At 38.0% G+C, this 20,126-nt stretch overlaps 4 protein-coding genes across 8 annotated transcripts in view; all 4 read left to right on the forward strand.

Moving 5' to 3' along the window:
- The window catches only part of rin2a (Ras and Rab interactor 2a), a 35,166-nt gene extending 31,459 nt beyond the window's left edge, over window positions 1–3,707 (forward strand). For 4 of the 5 annotated variants that reach the window (XM_058796245.1, XM_058796248.1, XM_058796246.1 and 1 more), the window contains 4 exons: window positions 72–380; window positions 486–617; window positions 741–904; window positions 1,928–3,707. In XM_058796245.1, the coding sequence (XP_058652228.1) occupies window positions 72–380; window positions 486–617; window positions 741–904; window positions 1,928–2,245 (923 nt within the window). In that variant the 3' untranslated portion in view covers window positions 2,246–3,707. The remainder of the gene's footprint in view (window positions 1–71; window positions 381–485; window positions 618–740; window positions 905–1,927) is intronic. The other variant, XM_058796247.1, reaches the window with a different exon arrangement.
- A 909-nt stretch (window positions 3,708–4,616) lies between these two features.
- slc17a5 (solute carrier family 17 member 5) lies at window positions 4,617–10,087 on the forward strand. Its single transcript, XM_058795872.1, has 11 exons — window positions 4,617–4,789; window positions 6,138–6,325; window positions 6,724–6,957; window positions 7,092–7,179; window positions 7,263–7,349; window positions 7,473–7,591; window positions 7,704–7,865; window positions 8,186–8,318; window positions 8,434–8,581; window positions 8,738–8,828; window positions 9,071–10,087. Exons 1-11 carry the CDS (start codon window positions 4,702–4,704, stop codon window positions 9,200–9,202), a joined length of 1,470 nt encoding a protein of 489 aa, XP_058651855.1. The 5' UTR covers window positions 4,617–4,701; the 3' UTR covers window positions 9,203–10,087.
- A 228-nt stretch (window positions 10,088–10,315) lies between these two features.
- Window positions 10,316–15,472, forward strand: eef1a1a (eukaryotic translation elongation factor 1 alpha 1a). Its single transcript, XM_058795929.1, has 8 exons — window positions 10,316–10,442; window positions 11,999–12,151; window positions 12,242–12,421; window positions 12,502–12,798; window positions 13,208–13,358; window positions 13,472–13,728; window positions 13,807–14,041; window positions 14,661–15,472. The coding sequence occupies exons 1-8, from the start codon at window positions 10,347–10,349 to the stop codon at window positions 14,783–14,785; spliced, it is 1,494 nt and encodes a 497-aa protein (XP_058651912.1). The 5' UTR covers window positions 10,316–10,346; the 3' UTR covers window positions 14,786–15,472.
- A 955-nt stretch (window positions 15,473–16,427) lies between these two features.
- On the forward strand, window positions 16,428–20,073 carry cgasa (cyclic GMP-AMP synthase a). Its single transcript, XM_058796607.1, has 5 exons — window positions 16,428–17,420; window positions 18,145–18,364; window positions 19,082–19,351; window positions 19,491–19,590; window positions 19,727–20,073. Exons 1-5 carry the CDS (start codon window positions 16,527–16,529, stop codon window positions 20,064–20,066), a joined length of 1,824 nt encoding a protein of 607 aa, XP_058652590.1. The 5' UTR covers window positions 16,428–16,526; the 3' UTR covers window positions 20,067–20,073.
- The last annotated feature ends 53 nt before the right edge of the window (window positions 20,074–20,126 follow it).

Genomic DNA, 20,126 nt, shown 5'->3' on the forward strand with positions numbered 1-20,126 from the left:
CTATTTATATGCAATTATTCAAATTATTTACCGTATATACAATTATTAAATAACATCTTTTTCCTCCGTAGATCAGGTGATGGAGAAAGCCATGCACAAGTGTGTGCTGAAGCCTCTGAAGCCTGTGATAGAGGCCGCTCTGCGGGACTTCCAGGTGAGCAGTGGGACTTGGCAGCAGCTGAAGGAGAATCTGGTTTTGGCCAAAGCCAAGCAGCCACAGGAGATGGGTGTGGATGGAGCTCTGCCTCCTGACCCTGTGGCCATAGAGAAGATTCGCCACAAGTTCCACAACATGTGCAAGATGTACTCACCAGAGAAGAAAGTGTCTCTGCTTCTCAGTGTGTGCAAGCTTATCTACACCATAATGGAGAGCAACTCAGGTACATGAGCGTGATGCATTTGTGTGAAATGCGTGAGTGTGACATAATACTTCTGCATAATTTGATTTCAATTCATGATTTCAATCTTTGTTGTTACAATGGCAGGGAGGATGTATGGTGCAGATGACTTCCTGCCCATGCTTACGTATGTGATGGCCCAGTGTGACATGCCACAACTGGATGCTGAAATAGAGTACATGATGGAGTTACTGGACCCATCACTGCTTCATGGAGAAGGTACATTAGACCCCGGTTTCCGCATATTTGTCACAAATACTGGGCTACTGCAATAACTGCTGAAGTTATTACACAATTTCATTGGGTATCAAACTTTTGTTAATGTTTTTTATCTGATTGTAGGAGGCTATTACTTGACCAGTGCATATGGGGCGATGTCTCTCATCAAGAACTTCCAGGAGGACCAGGCAGCTCGTGTGCTGAGCTCTGAGACCCGTAACACGCTGCACCAGTGGCACCGTAGACGTACCACACAGCGAACCACTCCATCTGTGGATGATTTCCAGGTAAATTCCCTATTAGACATGGTCATATAAGTTCTATTCTCCCTTTTCTTCCTTAAAACAATAGCAATTTCGGAACATCAATATATGTGACCTGTGCTGGCAAAATTAGTCACAACGAGAATTTTCTCCATTAAACAACAATAAAAACATTTTTATTTTCAGTTTTCCGACGGTTCCAAAGCAAAATCACCTAGCAACATTACTTCTTTTCCCCCACTTCTTTTCTTAACAATCATTACTAGATTAATAATCACAATATAGCTATTTTTTTATTTTATCTTTGTTGTTATAAATAAGAACCAAAGATGCAAAAAAAAGAACAAATGTAAGAAAGAAACAAGTGTATAGTGCATTATTTTTTTCATTTTAATTAATTAATTTCATCTTAAACATAAGCATTCAAGGAAGAAAGGCAAATAGTAAAATGTAAAAATCACTTAAGTGTGTTCATTACAAATAAATTGATTATTAAAACTACAAAAGCATTTCAATCGAGATTGATTCCCACTTTTCTTTTGTCGTTTGAGTAACATTAATGCAACAGACGGCCTATATTAAGACATAGTGTAATGCACTGATTTAATATAATGTTACACATCCGATGTTTTTCCCCAAATGTTCGCTTAAGATATAACAGATTGTGTTTGCGTGAATACTTAATATATTTAGCCTACTGTAAATTTGTGTATATGTGTATTGGGATAGAGCGCCGTGGGTGTCGTTTTTATGCGGGTGCTTCAGATGTCAATCAGTGCGAGAAGTGAACGGAGAAAAGGTACTCCTTTTTGAAAATGTACAAATAAAGATACTTTTAGATGTTTAATTACAATTTGGAGCATCGGGATCGCTATACAAGGGCTTAATGTACAAATTTTTGTGAAAACCTCAAATTACATTTTGTAGCTCAAAATTAGCCCATGTGCATTCAGACTCATTTTGCCAGCACGGGTCACAATATGTTCTTAAACATATATATGATATATATTGGGATTTACACCTAGATTTCTTCTTCTCTATATTCAGAACTACTTGCGGGTTGCAATGCAAGATGCAAGTAGTGGCTGCACAGCCAAAACCCTTCAGGTGCAACCTTACGCCACAACGGAGGAAGTGTGTCAGAAATGCGCGGACAAGTTTAAAATTTCTGATCCAGAGAACTACGCCCTTTTCCTCTTGACAGATGAAACCACACAGCAGCTGGCCCTGGACACTTACCCGCAGAGGATCAAGGCCGAACTGCACAGCCGCCCACAGCCACAACTCTTCTACTTTGTGTACCGCCAGATCCAAAACCTCACTGTCCCTTCAGACCAGCTCAATGACAACACTTCACCCAACTGACAGAGCAAACTTGGTTTCCATCAGGTCCTCTCGAAACTCCTTCTCAACCACATTTATTCAACTCCTTCCCTAGGAACACTGCTTACGTCTGCATTGTTTTGAAAAAAGTTGGAGGGACGCGGAAGATGTGCTTAGAGGGAAATAGGGAAGGAAGGATGTGTCTGACAGATGCAGCGTTTTTTATGCTCCGTCTTCACTATTTTCAAAACGTTTTAGGAAGTGGCACGTGACCATCACGAGAGAATAGCTGTACCCAAACTGCCAATGTTACAGTATGCCTGTTTATTTCTTCATGAATGTTCAAATACATTCAGGTTAACAGAAACAGGAGCATTTTAGTGTTAAGAATGTTTGTCCAAGCTTTGCACATTCCACATTAAATACACTCCAAAATTGTGCCTTCCTCGTCCCAAAACTCTACATACCTATTCTATCTCCTGTTCTTCGCTATGCTGAGAGACTGTGGCATTTTTCTTATGACTGCATTGAGGTGAAGACTTTTAGAAAGTTCCTTCCTTCAGCATTCATTCAGTAACATGGACATCTCAGTCCCTAAGGACATTGTGGACAATTATATTCTGATGTAAACCTTTTTTTTTTTTTTTTGCAGTTGCTGGTAAACTGCATTCTTTTTATATATGATGTATTGTTATGATATTGCATGTATCTCTGTGATGATAAGAACCAGGCATTGTTGCCAGTGATGTTTTATCATATTGCTTTTGTATGAATTATGATCGTTAAGTTTTGTTAAAAGTCATTGGTAGTAATGGAGATTCTAAAATACTGTACTACTACTGACAAGCTAAACATTTAGGGCTTGTGGTAATCTGGATCTCTGTTGTACTAATTTTGGATTTGACTTGCAGACAAAGGGTTTTTGGCAAGTAGGACAAGTGGAAAGATCAGCGTAAAGTAAGAAAGAGTAAGAAAAAAGGACATGGACGTTTAAAGCAGGTTTCAACAAACAGAAATGGCTTTTGTGTCGCTGTAAAGTGCTATCAGGGAATACCGAGATGGATGAGTCGCATAGAGGAGAATAGTTCTTTAACATTCATAACTATACTCATAACCTCTTAACTGCAATAACTTACCAAGTATTTTATGTTCTACTAATGTACTTTATGTTTGCATGTTTTGATGTAAACTCGGGGCATTGTTTTTTGTTTTTAAGAGACCAGGGTGCTGAAATGCTCTAATCCCATGTAACGATGATATAGAAACACTAGTCACATCTGAAACATAAACTACGTTTCAAGTTGTGAAATGTATTTTAACAAGATATTTTAAGTCTGTTAAATGTATACATATTTATAATGCAATCTGTGCAGGAATTTTTCACAGATTTGAAAAATATTGTGTATTCATTTAGAGAAAAGCTCATCCTCATTCTTTAGTAAGTAATGCGTATTTGCCTTTTAAAATGTACTCTTTTGCACACAATAAATTGATGTTGAACATTTATCATCTCTGTCATCTTTTATTACAAGTTTCCACAAGTCTTATCCGTTTCTGCATTAGCGGGTGGTTGGGTACCCTGCCAGTTCCTTTCTTGGAATAGATAAATACATTCCACTTTATCACCCTGTGGGCTGGTACTTCCCACCTTATTGATTCCACGTAAAACAAAATCATTAGAAGGAACCTCTGACTGTTTTCTCACTGTATTCCATAAATGAGGATTATTACTCTCTCTCTCTGTGTGTGTGTGTGAGGGAGGGAGATAGAACTAGTAGTCTGTGTTTCATAATGGGCATTATTTCAAGGCAGTTTGCAAACAACAACAAAAAAAAGAAAGCAGAACATCAAACTTTGTAACACATTTAGATACTGCATGTTTTTTTTGTTTTGTTTTTTTGTTTGTTTTTTTGTTTTATTGACCTGATAGAAAATTTTAAACATTTAAAGTTAATTGTGGACATTTGATTTAAAATATCTATTTTAATACATAACAATGCTAATGAAGATCTTAAAAGAGAACTGAATCCTGACCGCGTTTGAATTTCCTTAAAGCATGGACTGCTGCACTACTTTAGCTCCTCTTAGTGGATAAATGTTGCAATAATATAGAAAGTTCACAAAGTAGAAAAAGCAAACTCTGTTTGGTAATGGATCTTTAAAAATATTCATAGTATGAACAATGTATTCAAAATATGAACAATCATAGTTTAATATAAAACGGCCACATTAAGAAATATTTAAGATGATTTTAATCTTGTATATTCTTCTATATTCTTGCACTTTGTTTTACATGTTTTGACCTTTAAAACATTTAGAAAAATATTGCTTTTTTATTTTATTTTAATTTTAATTTTTTATTTTTTTGTTATATAATCTGTGCACCACGGGACTTTTATTATGGCATGTGTTTTTGCTGACGGCGAGCCACGGGTTCCGCATTCGGAGTGTGTTGTTATTGTGCTTCTGGTCAGGCGGCCGGAGAGCAGCTGCTCAAGATGATGGAGCATTCAGCGTCAGACTCAGAAACTGAAGATCATGCCCAGCCTTTACTACGCCGGAAAGACACCGGAGACCTTCAGAAAGGTAGCAGGACATTAACTATGAATATCTTTTATGTATTTATGTAGATTTACAACATGCCACGTAATACAAAATGCGCTGGTACCATACGTGCCATAACATTAGTAACTTACTTACGAAGTAATAATAAATATGCAGTTATAATAGTTGTGCTTAACCGATAATGTTCAGCTGCATTGTAAACTTAAAACAGCTCATGTTAAAAAATGCCTTACTTGTTTTTAGTATTCGTGAGATGTCCCAGTCATTCAATCGTCCCAAAAGTGCAGACTTCGTCTCTTTCGTTCAGTGTGGTATTATTTTCGCAGCATTTGATGCAGTCTGCATAAATAATTCAAGAGCCTTTTCAAGATGTGCTTTCAAACCAGGCAGTCACGTGAAGGAAGAAGTGTGTTAGTCATGCAGGTAACTGCCCTAAAAATGTACCGTGAGAACTATTTGCGCCTAATACTATAGTTACTCCAGAGGTATAAAGTATTGGAGTAAATGTAACTAATTACTGTACTTGAGTATCTTTTCGGATACTTTGTAGTTGTACTGAGTATCAAAGATATTAGCAACTGTTACTCTCTATTTCACTACATTTTTGAACAAGTATCTGTACTCTTTACTCCATTACATTTGTAATGAGTGTTGCAGTTACACATTACATTTTGCATGGCACCTAGCTTGGCTTATTATTTGTTCTAGTTTTTCCATGAAATATCTGCACATAGATCCTTGCCTCTGCCTGTTTTCCCCAGCTTCTCTACAACATTACAGTTTTTGACAGGCATGTCTCTTTGACTAGTGCATCTTTGAGCCTATATTTAGTATAAGTAAAATACTTAAGTACTGTTAAAATCAGATACTCTAAGACTTTTACTCAACTTGCTTTGGCATTGGTCACTTGTAACTTGTAGTGGAGTAACTTTCACTGTAATGTATCTGTACTTTTACTCAAGTGTGGTTTTCAGGTACTCTTTACACCTCTGAGTTACTCTTTTTACAACTGTAAAATCATAATATGTTAATATCAAATGTCCTAATGTATTGTTACAATGAATAATTTATTATTAGTATTATTATTACTATTTCAAAAATGTAATACATGTTTTATGAATGTGTCAGCTATTTAGGGATCTGTCGAACAAAATCATAACTTGTTGTTCAATAAGGAACCACTCTTAAAAATGATTTGAATGAGAATTTCTTTAAGACATTACCGTGAAAGGTCTTTTTTTATCGCACCACATTGTCGACAATTTGTATTCACAACTCGGGTACAAAAAGTCATACAGGTTTGGAACAACATTTTTGGGAGAATCCTTTAACCACTGTTTGATATGGTTTCATCTGTTTTTTCTTCCAGCTCCTGCTTGCTGCTCCTCACGATACGGCTTGGCCTTCTTGTCCTCTTATGGCTTCTTTGTGGCGTATGCCCTCAGGGTGAACCTTAGTGTAGCAATGGTGGACATGCTGAAAAACAGTTCCAGGGCCAACAACAGTTCCTCTGTCTGCCCTCATCACAGCATCCCTGTGCCCAAACACAATCACACTGTAAGAGCATCTACTTTATGGTCTCACATATTATATATGCAAAAATAATTATTGTAAGTTCATTATATTAAAAATATTTCAAATATATTTTTAAATCAATATGTTTAAGGTGCATATGCATTTTTTTTTTTTTTGCATTTCCGCATGATTAATTAAAGTAAAATTTTATTTCAGTTCATTTTAAAAATATTTCAAATTTAATAAATAAATACTTTTTTTTTTAACAATGTTACATATTTCTCAAACTCTCATTTTGACATGAAAAGAAAGGTGTGCTGTGGGGGGGGGGGAAGTTTTTGCAGTTTTTTTTTTTTTAAGTACAGTGCACATTTTGAAGAATTTATTTCAAGCATGAGATCTTGGAAGTGTTAATCATATTTAGTTCAATGTCTCCACAGGCCAGTGTGTATGACTGGGATTCAGAGACTCAGGGATGGATCCTGGGCTCTTTTTTCTATGGGTATATACTTACTCAGATACCAGGTGGCTACTTGGCACGCAAGTATGGTGCCAAGTGGCTCTTTGGTATCGGCATCTTTTGCACTGTGATCTTCACCCTGCTGACTCCAGTAGCCGCTGATCTGGGAGCAGGTTACCTCATCGCTGTCAGGGTGTTGGAAGGCATTGGGGAGGTAACCTCAAAACTCATTACCTACAATATGGATTTAGTACTTCTGTTCTTGTAGTTTGAAAGTCGATGTTTCATTGTTGTCATATTCGTTTTGGAAAATAAAAGTCTTAAAAAGACTCATTCTTGTGCATCCAGGGAGTGTCATATCCTGCTATGCATGCGATGTGGGCATCATGGGCACCGCCTCTGGAGAGAAGTCGTCTGCTCACGATCTCTTACACAGGTGCCCTGCTTTGATTTTGTTACAATCTACTCAAGTTTTTTGTGTGTTTGTATTATTTTTTTCTTTTTACTTTTCTTTTACAGGTGCTCAGCTGGGAACTGTAGTGGCTCTTCCTCTGTCTGGCCAGATATGTTTTTACCTAGACTGGACATACGTTTTTTATATATTTGGTAGGTTTCATTATAATACGCATTTAAAGGTGAACTGTATGCACAATCAGCATAAAATGTAACACTAAATATTCTTTCACAGGCTTGTGTCTTAATTTTATCTGATTTCTTCACAAATCATAGGAGCTGTTGGACTTGTTTGGTTTTTCCTTTGGGCTTGCTTTGTCAGTAACAGTCCCAGCTCACACAAAAAGATAACAGAGGCTGAGAAGACTTACATAATGGCATCTTTAAAAAATGAAGTAGGCAACGTTACAGTGTCTGTCTTTAAGATGATATCTTTATTCTCAAACCAGATAATGGTTGACTCATTAATTGTTTGTTTGTATTAAAATGTGCCATTTTCTGCTCTAGCTGTCCCCAACCACAGATTACATCCCATGGACATCAATCCTCAAATCTATGTCATTATGGGCCATAGTTGTGGCACACTTCTCTTACAACTGGACATTTTACACTCTGCTGACTCTCTTACCCACCTACATGAGTGATGTACTCGGATTCAGCATCCAGCAGGTGAGTGCAAAGCAGGGCTGACACATCATTTTTTTAAATGATCAGATGAATTTGTATTTTTAGAATAGAACATTCAAAAGAATTGCATTCATTTTAAATAGAATTATACATGTCCTCACTGTCACTTTTGATCAGTTTATTGCATAATTGCTGCATAAAAGTATTAATTTTAAGAATAAAAAAAAAAAATAGTACTTACCCCAAACTTTTGAACAGTAGTGTATTTCATATGAAAACAGGTTATCTGAAAATGATCATTGCCTCTTATCAAAAGACCTGTTTGCCATTTAGTAAGTGTGCACTCACTCTGTCATTCTCAGAATGGAATGCTCTCAGCTCTGCCCTACCTTGGTTGTTGGTTGCTGGCTTTGCTGGGTGGACAGCTGGCAGACCTCCTGAGAGAGAGATATCTTTTCCAAACTGTAATTGTGCGTAAGGCATTCACTATCGTAGGTAAGACATTCCTAGATTTATGCTGAACAGTACATTTGAAAATGGGATGATTGAAATGGTGATGTGAAGTCTGTTAATGATAATAAATCAGTGTGTCTGTTTTGAATGTGTCCAGGAATGGTGGGACCTGCCGTCTTCCTGGTGGCTGCTGGCTACACTGAATGTAACTATGTCTTGGCTGTAGCCTTCCTCTCCATCTCCTCCTCTCTAGGGGGCATTTCGGCCTCTGGATTTAACATCAACCATTTGGACATTGCTCCCTCGTAAGACAAGGCTTTTTATTGGCAATCATATATGATTTATGGTTTAGAACAACTGTAGATGCATGAAATCCATGTCACAAGTTAATTATCGTTGGATCATGGATAATGTACACCTTCATTTTCATATTTTTTATTTTATTTATTTTTTATTCAAAGATATGCTGGGATATTGCTTGGGATCACAAACTCATTTGCCACTATACCTGGCATGGTGGGCCCTGTAATAGCAAGATCTCTGACCAAATCTGTAAGTTACAATTTATATATAAATGTAAAATATTTTATACAAAGACTGCATTACATTGTGACGTGCTGCAAAAACTAAGAAAGGTGCTGTAAAAAAGTTATTTATTTAATGCTATGCCTGCCACTGATGTGATCATATGTTCGTTATGCATAAATGCAAACAGTAAATGCTTCAAGAGAAATCTATTTTTCACATTTGTGATAATGAAGTAACAAATGCTTAAACATTTTGTTTTAATCTAGAACACCATTTCAGAGTGGCAAGTTGTCTTCTACATCTCCGCAGCAATCAATATATTTGGAGCGGTTTTCTTCACAATATTTGGCAAGGGCACAGTCCAGCCTTGGGCTGTCCAGAGAATACACATCCAGTGAAACATGTCTACCGTCAATAATTTCCTAAAGGTCAAAGGGACGTACCTCTTGTAAATTCTATAGAGATCTTAGCAGTAGTTGCATATGCTTTGCAAACTAACGAATACTGCACAATCCAATTGTTTTTTTTAATTATACCAACAAACACAATGACTTTTGGTATTTTTTTTATTGGTAGTGTCTGTATTTGTTATACATGTCAGTAGCTTTTTCAGACAATTTTTTATTTTTTCAAACAAAGGTGCAATAAATAAAGGGAAGATAAAACATAGATGTACATTCAGTCATAAGGAGATCAAATTTTTGATCACGCTAGCAGTGTGGTCCAATTCACACTTGTGAAAAACCTGTGTGAATCAGAGCGGTTACCAAATTAATCTGACTCACTGAATCACAAGTTAACTTGTGAATTGTTTTGAAGTATGAAGCTCATGAGACCCATTGTAGCTGTTCTTAACACAGTAGTAAGAACTATATCAATTCTATTTCTGATTTGTTAAATCTGTTCTGTTGAAAACTAAAATAATCGTAAACGTTAAGGAATTGTGAGTCTTTCGCGATTAACGTCCCTGTGAAATATACCTTAATGTAGGCCTATGATTATCACAACATGCCTTACCCATACTGAAGCAAGAGGCCTTAAGGGAGATTATCAGTTAAATCGTGTCTGGTTGTTACGTTTTAGCCTTTTTGTACACTATAACTGATTTTTGTTTACATTTTTATTTCTTTCTGTTTTGTGCAATCTTTACTAAGTGAAACAAAATTAATAAATCCGTGTAAACACTGTATGTTGCATAATCTGTCAATTGTCAAGATGCTACAACACATGCTTCATCACCTGTCAAATACTTGTATATCTAATAAAATTATTGCACTTGTTTACGTTCATGTATTCATTGTTAGAATGATCAATTCTGCTTTTAAAAGAAATGTTTGAGACCAACATTTTCGTCGAATTGTGTCACCTTTAAAACCATCGCAGCAGTTTATGTGCACCTGACACGTTTAAAGCTAATGCGTCCGCAGAATAAACTCGTTAACTTTTTTCCTTTCTCGTCCGTCAATTCTAAATAACTTAACCAGATATTTACAATAGCAGTCTGACCTCAAGCATCCTCAGTGACTGATGTAGAGTCTGCGCATGCACAGTAGCTTTCGTCGAGTCTGTATTATAACAGGATCAGACGCGCCGCTCAGCCTCTTCAGCACCGTTCCAGTATCCCGAGCGCACGCGCAGGTACAGTACCGCACATTCACACGCATCTTTATCTGCGTATTTAACAAGAAACACAGCAAACGGGTGTGTAATCATAAATGAAGAACTTCTGTCGACATTTGTGTTTTCTAAATAGTTGTCGCTTGTAATAGACCTTACTGATGCTTGCATTCGACATTGCGCTACAGATACAGGCTGGGAATGGGAGAACATGGCGGCAGCTGCAGGGGAAGGGATTGCAATATTAAATCCCCTAGACATCTGAATGATCTCTCTCTGTCGCCTGCTGTTCTTAGACGACTAATTTTGCAGTGTTTTAGAGCAAATTAACACCGAAAGGAATAGCTTTCTGAAGTCATGTCAGCCTGATGCGACATAGGAATAATTTAAAGCTCTTTTTAAAGAATGCGTCTGTATTAGGTAACCTTAACAAGAATAGCCCTTCTGTTAACCTCTGAAGTTAAGCTGGGAATTAGCTTCCTTACACTAATGGCAGCTCGGCTCTTGCTTTAAGGAACGTCTTGGAATTCTGTCCTTGACGAATTATTCATTTGAACAGCTCCTTGGAAATGATGCTGATGCAATAATCAAACACTTTGGGTTCATGATGCAGCCAAACCATAATGCATTACCTTAGAATGGAATATGAATTCTAGCTTAACCAGCTGTTCCAATATTTCTTCTTCTTTTCACAATATCGGATACATGAGTGGCTCACAAATGGCTGCCAGTCTTTTAAATCAGTAGAAGAATCTTGACAAAATGGAGGTCTGCAGGACAAAGATGTACCAGGCATGAAGAAAGGCATGCCCAGTCTGTTAAAGCGTTGCTGGTTATTTGGCAGAACTAGAAGCCTAAACAGCCTGCAAGGATAAACTTAATGCTGGTCTGAAGGTTAAAAAAGGAGATGGCGTAGTGAATACCGTATTTGTTAAACAAATTTCTTTGTCTGCATTTCGTTCGGTGTACAATGAGTGAAATTCAAATGATAAGATATTTAAATTCTTCAGTCACAGGGAGCCATAGTTGTTGCTGAGCTGGTATTGCATAGGTCATTCTAAGAGCATTACACAGATTACTGCACCAAAAAATGAGATTTCTGTCATTGTTCAAGCGGATGTCCTGTGTGGTTTGCTTTCTTTAGCAGAACACAAAAGGAGAACTTTTGAAGAATGTGCAGGTCGGTCTTGTCCATGATGATTTTACATCCTTTTTGAGGCCTTACATCCTCAGTCGCCATCCATTTTTATTCAGTGGGAAAGAATGACCAGAATATTCTTCAAATTTCTCCTTTAATATTCCACAGAAGGAAAGTCATATAGGCTTGGGAAGAAAAATCTAGGGATTTTCATTTGGTGGATACTGTATCATGAGATCTACTGATGAACAGTGCATGTGTTTAAAAGGCCACTTCTTAAGTTCATGGAATTAGTGTTTTAAATTGGATGAAAATCATCCTCTAGCCAGGGAACATGTGTCTAACTTAGTCTATGTCTTTAATAGAATAATAGTTTCATAGAAATGACTGTTTGCTGTCTGAGTAAAGATTTACAGTTACATTGACACTTTAAATAAAGCCGTCAGCCATGGGAAAGGAGAAGCTCCACATCAACATTGTGGTCATTGGCCATGTGGACTCTGGAAAATCCACTACAACTGGCCACCTCATCTACAAGTGTGGTGGGATCGACAAGCGAACAATTGAGAAGTTTGAGAAAGAGGCTGCAGAGGTATGATGGAGATATTGGAGACATTTGAACTAACACATGATTAAAAACTATTTCAAGCTGTTACGTAATGTTTATGTGCATCACTCATAGATGGGAAAGGGCTCTTTCAAGTACGCCTGGGTGTTGGACAAGCTTAAAGCAGAAAGAGAGAGAGGAATCACCATCGATATCTCCCTGTGGAAGTTTGAGACCAGCAAATACTATGTCACCATCATTGATGCTCCAGGACACAGGGACTTCATCAAAAACATGATCACTGGAACTTCACAGGTTAGGAACTTAATATATTTTAGTAGCTGCTATTTATATAGAAAAAAATAATAATCCCTAACATTTACTCTGACCCCCAGGCGGACTGTGCCGTGCTGATTGTGGCGGCAGGTGTCGGAGAGTTTGAGGCTGGCATCTCAAAGAACGGCCAGACCAGAGAGCATGCTCTTCTGGCATACACATTGGGTGTGAAGCAGCTGATCGTGGGTGTCAACAAGATGGATTCCACTGAACCCAGTTATAGCCAGAAGCGTTATGAGGAAATTGTGAAGGAAGTCAGCACCTATATCAAGAAGATCGGCTATAATCCTGACACAGTGGCATTTGTGCCCATATCTGGCTGGAATGGAGATAACATGCTTGAGGCCAGTCCCAATGTAAGTATGACAGGAAGTAAAGTATTGTTTCCATTAAGGCTGCACGATTAATGAAAATAAAATGGTAATGGCTTTGATGTGGCTTAGTGCAATTATCAGATTTAATTCAATAAAAATATGCACTGCATGTTTCAGAGTGAAATGCAGCACTGCGTTCATTTAAAGTCCAGGGGTTTCAGTGTCTCAGCGGTTTGGTTTGCTTATAGTGGCAATCGCAACTTTTTTTTTAATAGAAAAATCACAATTATATTTTTCCCCCAAATTGCTCTACAGCTCCATTTTCTGTATGTCATATGGAGCATTATGAAATTCTTCAGTGAATATGAATACTTTATATTTAAGCAAAATGGCATCCCAGCAGGTTGATCCCAATCAGCATCTTCATTAGGTTTCTTTGTCTTTACTTTAGATGTCTTGGTTCAAAGGTTGGAAGATTACCCGGAAAGAGGGAAATGCATCTGGGACCACCCTACTGGAGGCTCTGGACGCAATTCAGCCTCCAACACGTCCGACTGACAAACCCCTCCGCCTGCCACTTCAGGACGTCTACAAGATTGGAGGTTTTAATTTGGACAAACTATGTTAATCAATTTTACCTGTTTTTGCCTAAAAGATGGCTAGGCATTATTCTGTCAACAAAGTGGAGCTGAATTAAATGCAATGTTTTGACTAGGAATTGGAACTGTTCCTGTGGGCCGTGTGGAGACTGGGCTTTTGAAGCCAGGTATGGTGGTGACCTTTGCCCCCGTCAATGTGACAACTGAAGTCAAGTCTGTGGAGATGCATCACGAGGCTCTTTCAGAGGCTTTGCCCGGGGACAACGTTGGCTTTAATGTTAAGAATGTCTCTGTCAAGGACATCCGTCGTGGCAATGTCGCTGGAGACAGCAAAAACGACCCACCTCAGGAGGCTGCCAGCTTCACTGCTCAAGTAAGCTCAATTAACTTCTGTTCTCACTCACTTCAGCAAACCTGAGCAGTCATTACAAGCTTCATTCTTTCCCATCAGGTGATCATCTTGAACCACCCAGGCCAAATCAGTGCTGGCTACGCCCCTGTTCTGGATTGCCACACTGCACACATCGCCTGCAAGTTCGCAGAGCTGAAGGAGAAGATCGATCGTCGTTCTGGGAAGAAGCTTGAGGACAACCCTAAGAGCCTCAAGTCAGGAGATGCGGCCATCGTCGATATGATCCCTGGGAAGCCCATGTGCGTGGAGAGCTTTTCAGAGTATCCTCCGCTGGGTAAGTGTTATCCCAACATCCCATCCCAAGAGCAAAATACTACATTGCTCATTTTTTATTAAAAAGTTAAGGTAACTGAAGTTAAATTCATTAAGTATCGTTTCTTGATAGTTTGTCATTCCTCTTTTATGAATATCTAAAAGCCATGCCAAACCATTAAGAAAAAGTTTTTATAGTTCACTCAAAAATGTTATACCTTCAAGAATGAAAATTGTTTTCTATCATTTACCTCCTAACCGATGACTTACTATTTTATTGTTGTTAGTTAGTTTGTTAGAGGCAATCATAGGTAATGAAATGGACAATTGAATAAAAAAAAAAAAAAAACATTGGGCAGTAAACTGTAAAATAGGGGCAGGTTTTCAGCAGATTAAATGATTGGAGACATCCAGCAGACAGAGAAGTCGGCCTTTCCCCCGAAAGATTGTTTTACATTTTTATTAAAAAAAAAAATAATAAAAAAATAAGTGCATTTAGAAAACAGATTTTTAAAACAGATTTTTGAATTTCCATTTCATACCAACAGTTATGGTATGCCTGGAGGCTTTTCACAATCAGTGTTAGGATGATAGAGATAATGGACACAGATGACCTGCTTAGATTATTTTTTGGTTTGCAGGTCGTTTTGCTGTGCGTGACATGCGTCAGACCGTTGCGGTGGGAGTGATTAAAGGAGTGGAGAAAAAGACCCCGACGAGCGGAAAGGTCACCAAATCCGCTCAGAAAGCCCAGAAGGCCAAATGAATGTTGTGTTTGACTGCCAACTCCAGAGACACATATGGAAAAGCAGAGGTCATCCAGCTCTTTTATCCTATTGGCTGCTTAGGTTCTATAGTCAGAGACTGCTTAATAGTTCCAATGCATCGTAAAAGTATCAGAAGGAAAAAAATTACTAACAAAAGCAGTCCTTTAGATAACACTAATTTATATGTTGACTCGTACTGTAAGTCTTACATCCACACCATTGAACTTATTTAATAGTGTTTTTATAGTTGTGCTTTTCTCTTCGGTGATAGCTGTTGAAACCATATGTGATTTATAAAATCTTGAGAGGTTTAACCTCTCCTGCTCTGGAGTGCAGTTTTAGCCTGGTTCTCACAATGTTGTCTTCGCTTGTTTTAGTGCTTGTTTGCAAAATACCATGTGTTCAGTATCCACTGGTGGTGAGCTACTTAAACAACACAATTTAGTAGACTTTGAGAACCTTTATGTTTAGCTTTGCAGAACAATGAAAACCTAAAATGAAGCTCTTAATCAGCCCGTGTTTGGGCTCATGCAATCTTTGGTGCACTGACAGCTTTATGTTTAGCACTTTGACTGGCGTAGGCTAACCCTGCACAAGCACTTGTTGACTTTAATTGGCATTAGCTACCGCACCTTATAAAAAATAAAAGCTTTCATGTCATATTAAAGATGTCTCAACCATAATAATTGTGTTTGTGTTCATTTCACTCCCAAACAGCACACTACATAAAAGCCATACAGGTGTGTGTTTGATCTTTTGTATTTAGGAAATTACAGTACTGGATTGTGCGCTTAGACTTCAACTAAAGTTATGACAAAGTCTAAAAACAGCTTAGAATAGATCAATACTTTGCTATCTTGCAAACTATTTATCAGTAAAGTCTTAGTCTTTTACACAGCTTGGACTTTTTATAGGTAGTTACACAAGAGTTTTCAAACAATGACATTTATTTCATTTATTCATTATTTATTGTATAAACACATACAGCTTAAAATCCTAAAAATATATTGGCTGGGTTACCACAAGATGTCGTAAGTGATCAATTTATAAAAGTTATTCATTATCAAGACGGGGACGGGGTTACCAGTAATAGAAAAGTAAGTAGACCTATTATTTTATTAGACAAGCCTAAATAATACGTTTTCAGAACACATACCTAGATTTTGCAATGCTTTGAAATATAACTCTTACTATAACTCCTATAATATTAAGTTTACATTTTAGTGTTTAAAAGCTTTTCATGTTCTACAGAGGGGAGACTTTTTACTCCACTTAATATTTCTCAGGGTATATTTATTTATAAGTCAAATCAGTAGTCTCGGACTTTTCACGGTATTGAATATCACCATTATTACCCATGAAGAAAGAGTTTTCACACTGCCATTAAATGGTCAATCGAAGCAGTATTAAACAACGTAAACCTTATTATATAAATATATTAAACTATTATTTTGGCCAACAGATGTTGTAATTAATAAGAGTGCCAACCCTGTGAAAATCAGCACCTGTCTACACATCTTTGTCAATAAATGTAGGCTACTTCACACGAGCCACGGAAACCCTAATAAATATCCCACAGAAATAACGTCATAATACGTCATAACACTGAGGAAGTGAGAAATGTTGAACTGTAGAGGCTGGCACAGCACAACCACCTGTATCCTGATGTCACAGTTCTCTGTAACAGAAAGCTTCCTTTAATGCACAACTGCGCGCGTCGCCGCTCACACACCAGCCATCATGAACAAGAGAAGACCGGGCAGCTTCCGCGCGACAAGCCCTGACCAACACAAAGCCAAAGCTCAAACAAAAGCAAATGGGAAGAGTAAAGAGCAGGGAGATCAGCATAAGACTGACAGGGAGGATAAGTCTCCGGAGCGCTCAGAGGCCAAGAGCGCGCCAAAACGGGAAAGCAGGAAGCAACAGAGTAAAAAGGAGAAAGATCCTCATGACAAACCTAATGAAACCCCAGCACCAAAACGGGGAACTAGTAATCGACACAGTAAAAAGCAGACAGCCAGGCAGTCTCCGGAGATCTCCGAGAGTAAGTACGAAGAAAACGGGGCTTCTGTTCCCAGTAACGCAAACAAAGTTGCCGAGACCGAGAGACAAGACAGTGCACAAAGCAAGCATCAGAGTAAAAAGTCTGAGTGTGAAAGTGAAGGCAAACCACGGCAGACCGTCGAGAGCAAATCCGATGGAAAACCAGCACCAAAACGTCAGAGCACAAAGGAGAGAGCTCCTTTAAACCTAGACAAAGAAGAATCTCCGGAGAGCCCCAAAAGTAAATTGGAAGCAAAACCTAGAGGGCGGCATGAATCTGCTATTAAAACAGATTTTTCTGACTCGAGTGACGCTCAGGACGCTTCTCCAGCGGTTTGCGCGCACAGCTCGGATCGCCAAAAGAAAAGCGCAGAACAAACTGCAACGAGAGGACTAAGAGTCGATGACACACTGGGAAAGGTTCTTAAGGCAACTATTGACAAATTAAAGATCAAGAAGAACGAGCGGTCTAATGCGTCCAGTCGTGTTAATGACATAACAGATAAAGTCATTGCACACCTGAAACGAAACACGACCTGGTGTGAAGAGATCGAGAGTTTACGAACTGGAAGTTATTATGAAAACCTTAAAGTAAGTGATTGAGTGTGACACCTCCACTGTTGATTCTGCATTAATCAGATTGCCAGGACATGTAAACATCTTATCAAACATCACAATATATCCATAATAGGACATTCCTACATCAGAGCATGTCCAAACAAAGATAATACTCGGTGATATAAGATTAGGAACAGAAAAAGCTTTAAATTTTCACAGATGCCGGTCATATGTAAAAAATAAAGCGTTTTATGGCCCGTTTCATTGCACACTTTTATGTTTTCAGGACATGGCTCTGAACTTCCATGTTAAATAAATCACTGTTCAAAATTACAACATAAAATAAATGCATGCAGGCACATCCAATTATTCCTTGAGAGAAGTAAAATAATATTCATGTTCGGACACGTTTGTGGAATATTACAATTATATATGATTATAAGGTCTTGACATTTCTAATCACCATGCCAACGCTCATAAAAGCAGTAGCCCCTCACTGCAGAACAAAAGATCCAGGGGGCGGAGTTGGATCCATATCCAGGGGGTGGAGATTGGTAGGTTTAGGGGTGGAGATGGGTAGGTTTAGGGGTGGGGATGGGTGGGTTTATGGATCAGGGGGTGGAGACGGGTAGGTTTAGGTCTATGTAAGGTGGGAGGAGTTGGATCTAGATCCAACTCCACCCCCTGGACCTTGTGTTCTGCAGTGAGGACCATCTCCATAAAAGAGCCAATCAACATCTGCTTTGGCACATTTTAGATTTGTGAACCAGATGAATTTGATGTGATGCTGACTATTCCTGTGGAGCGAGTGGACATTCAGGAGTTTGGTGAGGCCGGAGCATTTTACAGTATTGCATTGAAACGACATAAGAGACATCCTCTGGACAGATTCCTAAATGAAGACAAGACCATTCAGGCCAGCGAAATGCTGAGTGAATTCAGAGATGCCGTCAAGAAGGCTGTGGAGAAACTCCCATGTATGTCTAAATATTTATTTGTTGTTGTAAATCTTTTACTGATCTCAAAATATATGTTTAATTTAAGCTTAACCTTTTTAACAGATCTTTTCAAATATAATTTTTTTATATTTTGAACGTTTTAAAACGTTCTCTGTTGGACTTTGAACTGCATCTCCTACTGTTGGAACGAGCTTTTAAAATCAAAACATTTGAGCCAATTTCAACCATTTACAGACATGGATATAAGCGTAAATTATAAATCAAGTTGGGGATAACTCTTTAGCGCATTAATCAACAAAAAAAATCAAACATCTGAACACAACAATAACACAGTATGCCCACAAGGTTTTGCGATTAGCCCATAATGAATTTGAGATTATTATCGTTTAGTTCTTGCAGGCCGAGAAATGCTCATTTTATTGATATAAGAAAAACAGAAACATTTATATATAATCTTACTTGGTGTTACGGAACAAGGACAAAAATAAATAAATAAACTAGAGTAACTGGAAATGTTGCTATTTTCAAAACATGGCACGTTTCAACTGAATCAGTAAATGGTTACTTGTGATTTACAACACACTAACTGTAGAACTTTACCTTCTGCATTTAATTTAACCCCTGGTTAAAAAAAAAAACCTTTGTCCAAAAACACCAGCTTCCCACCAGCTCTAAACCAAAAGGCTACAAACATTTTCTAGCATTCTGGTAATATTTGTTTTTTACATTCTGTAGACCAAATTGACATACAGCGAAAAAAGCCAAAATGCCCTGCAGTGACGCTGAAAGTAAAAATGGAAGAAAAAGGAAAGATCATTTCTGTCGACTTCGTTCTTGGTCTTAAGGTTCATCGTGCAAGCTGGCCAGACTTTACAAAAGATGGCTTCAAAATAGAAAACTGGCTTGGTAAAAAGGAGAAAGTACATATGAAGCAGCAACCATTCTACCTGGTGCCTAAATATGAGGGAAAGGGAAACGCAGAGCATGATGGAGTTATTGCAAAAGGTATAGTGTTTATCATCATGTTATTTGTTTTGTTTATATATTATATTATATATATATATATGAATGAATGAATGAACCAAGATACTGTGGCCCTTCAAAAACTGAAAACAAGTTATTTGGAAAAATGTCCTTTTCACAGATGCCTGGCGAATTTCTTTTTCGCACGTCGAGAAAATAATTCTGAAAAAGCACGGCCACGCCAAGACATGCTGTGAACACGTTACACAGAAATGTTGCCGGTAATTATTATTCTGTTCCTCTTGTGCAAAGTTTTGATGCTAGTAAAATTTGTCTGTTGTGATGGTGCTTCATTGTTTGCATTAATACAATGGTGTACAATAAAATAAATTACTGAACTTTGCTCTACTTCTACAGGAAGGAGTGTCTAAAGCTCCTAAAGTATCTTCTTCAACAGCTCAAAGAGGACGACTCCAAATCCAGTAAGATGTCCAGCTTCTGCTCCTATCATGCAAAGACCACCCTTCTCCATGCTTGTGCTACAAGGGGAACTGACCACGAGTGGGCATACAGTCAGCTGGCCGACTGCTTCCAGCAGCTTTTGGAAGACTTTGTGAAACACCTGAGAAATCGTCATCTCCCTAACTTTTTCATTCCATCCCATAATCTCTTACATCAAGCCTCTCCGAGTAGCTGTGATTTCCTGGCAAATGAAATTGAGTTTCAGCGCAATAATAACTTTCCTATATTCAGTTAATTTTGATTGTCTGTTTATTTATATTTATGCATGTTTTGTCCTTTCATCTTGACGGTCATC

Source organism: Onychostoma macrolepis, chromosome 13 (assembly GCF_012432095.1).
Source record: "Onychostoma macrolepis isolate SWU-2019 chromosome 13, ASM1243209v1, whole genome shotgun sequence".
In the NCBI taxonomy this organism is placed as follows: domain Eukaryota; kingdom Metazoa; phylum Chordata; class Actinopteri; order Cypriniformes; family Cyprinidae; genus Onychostoma; species Onychostoma macrolepis.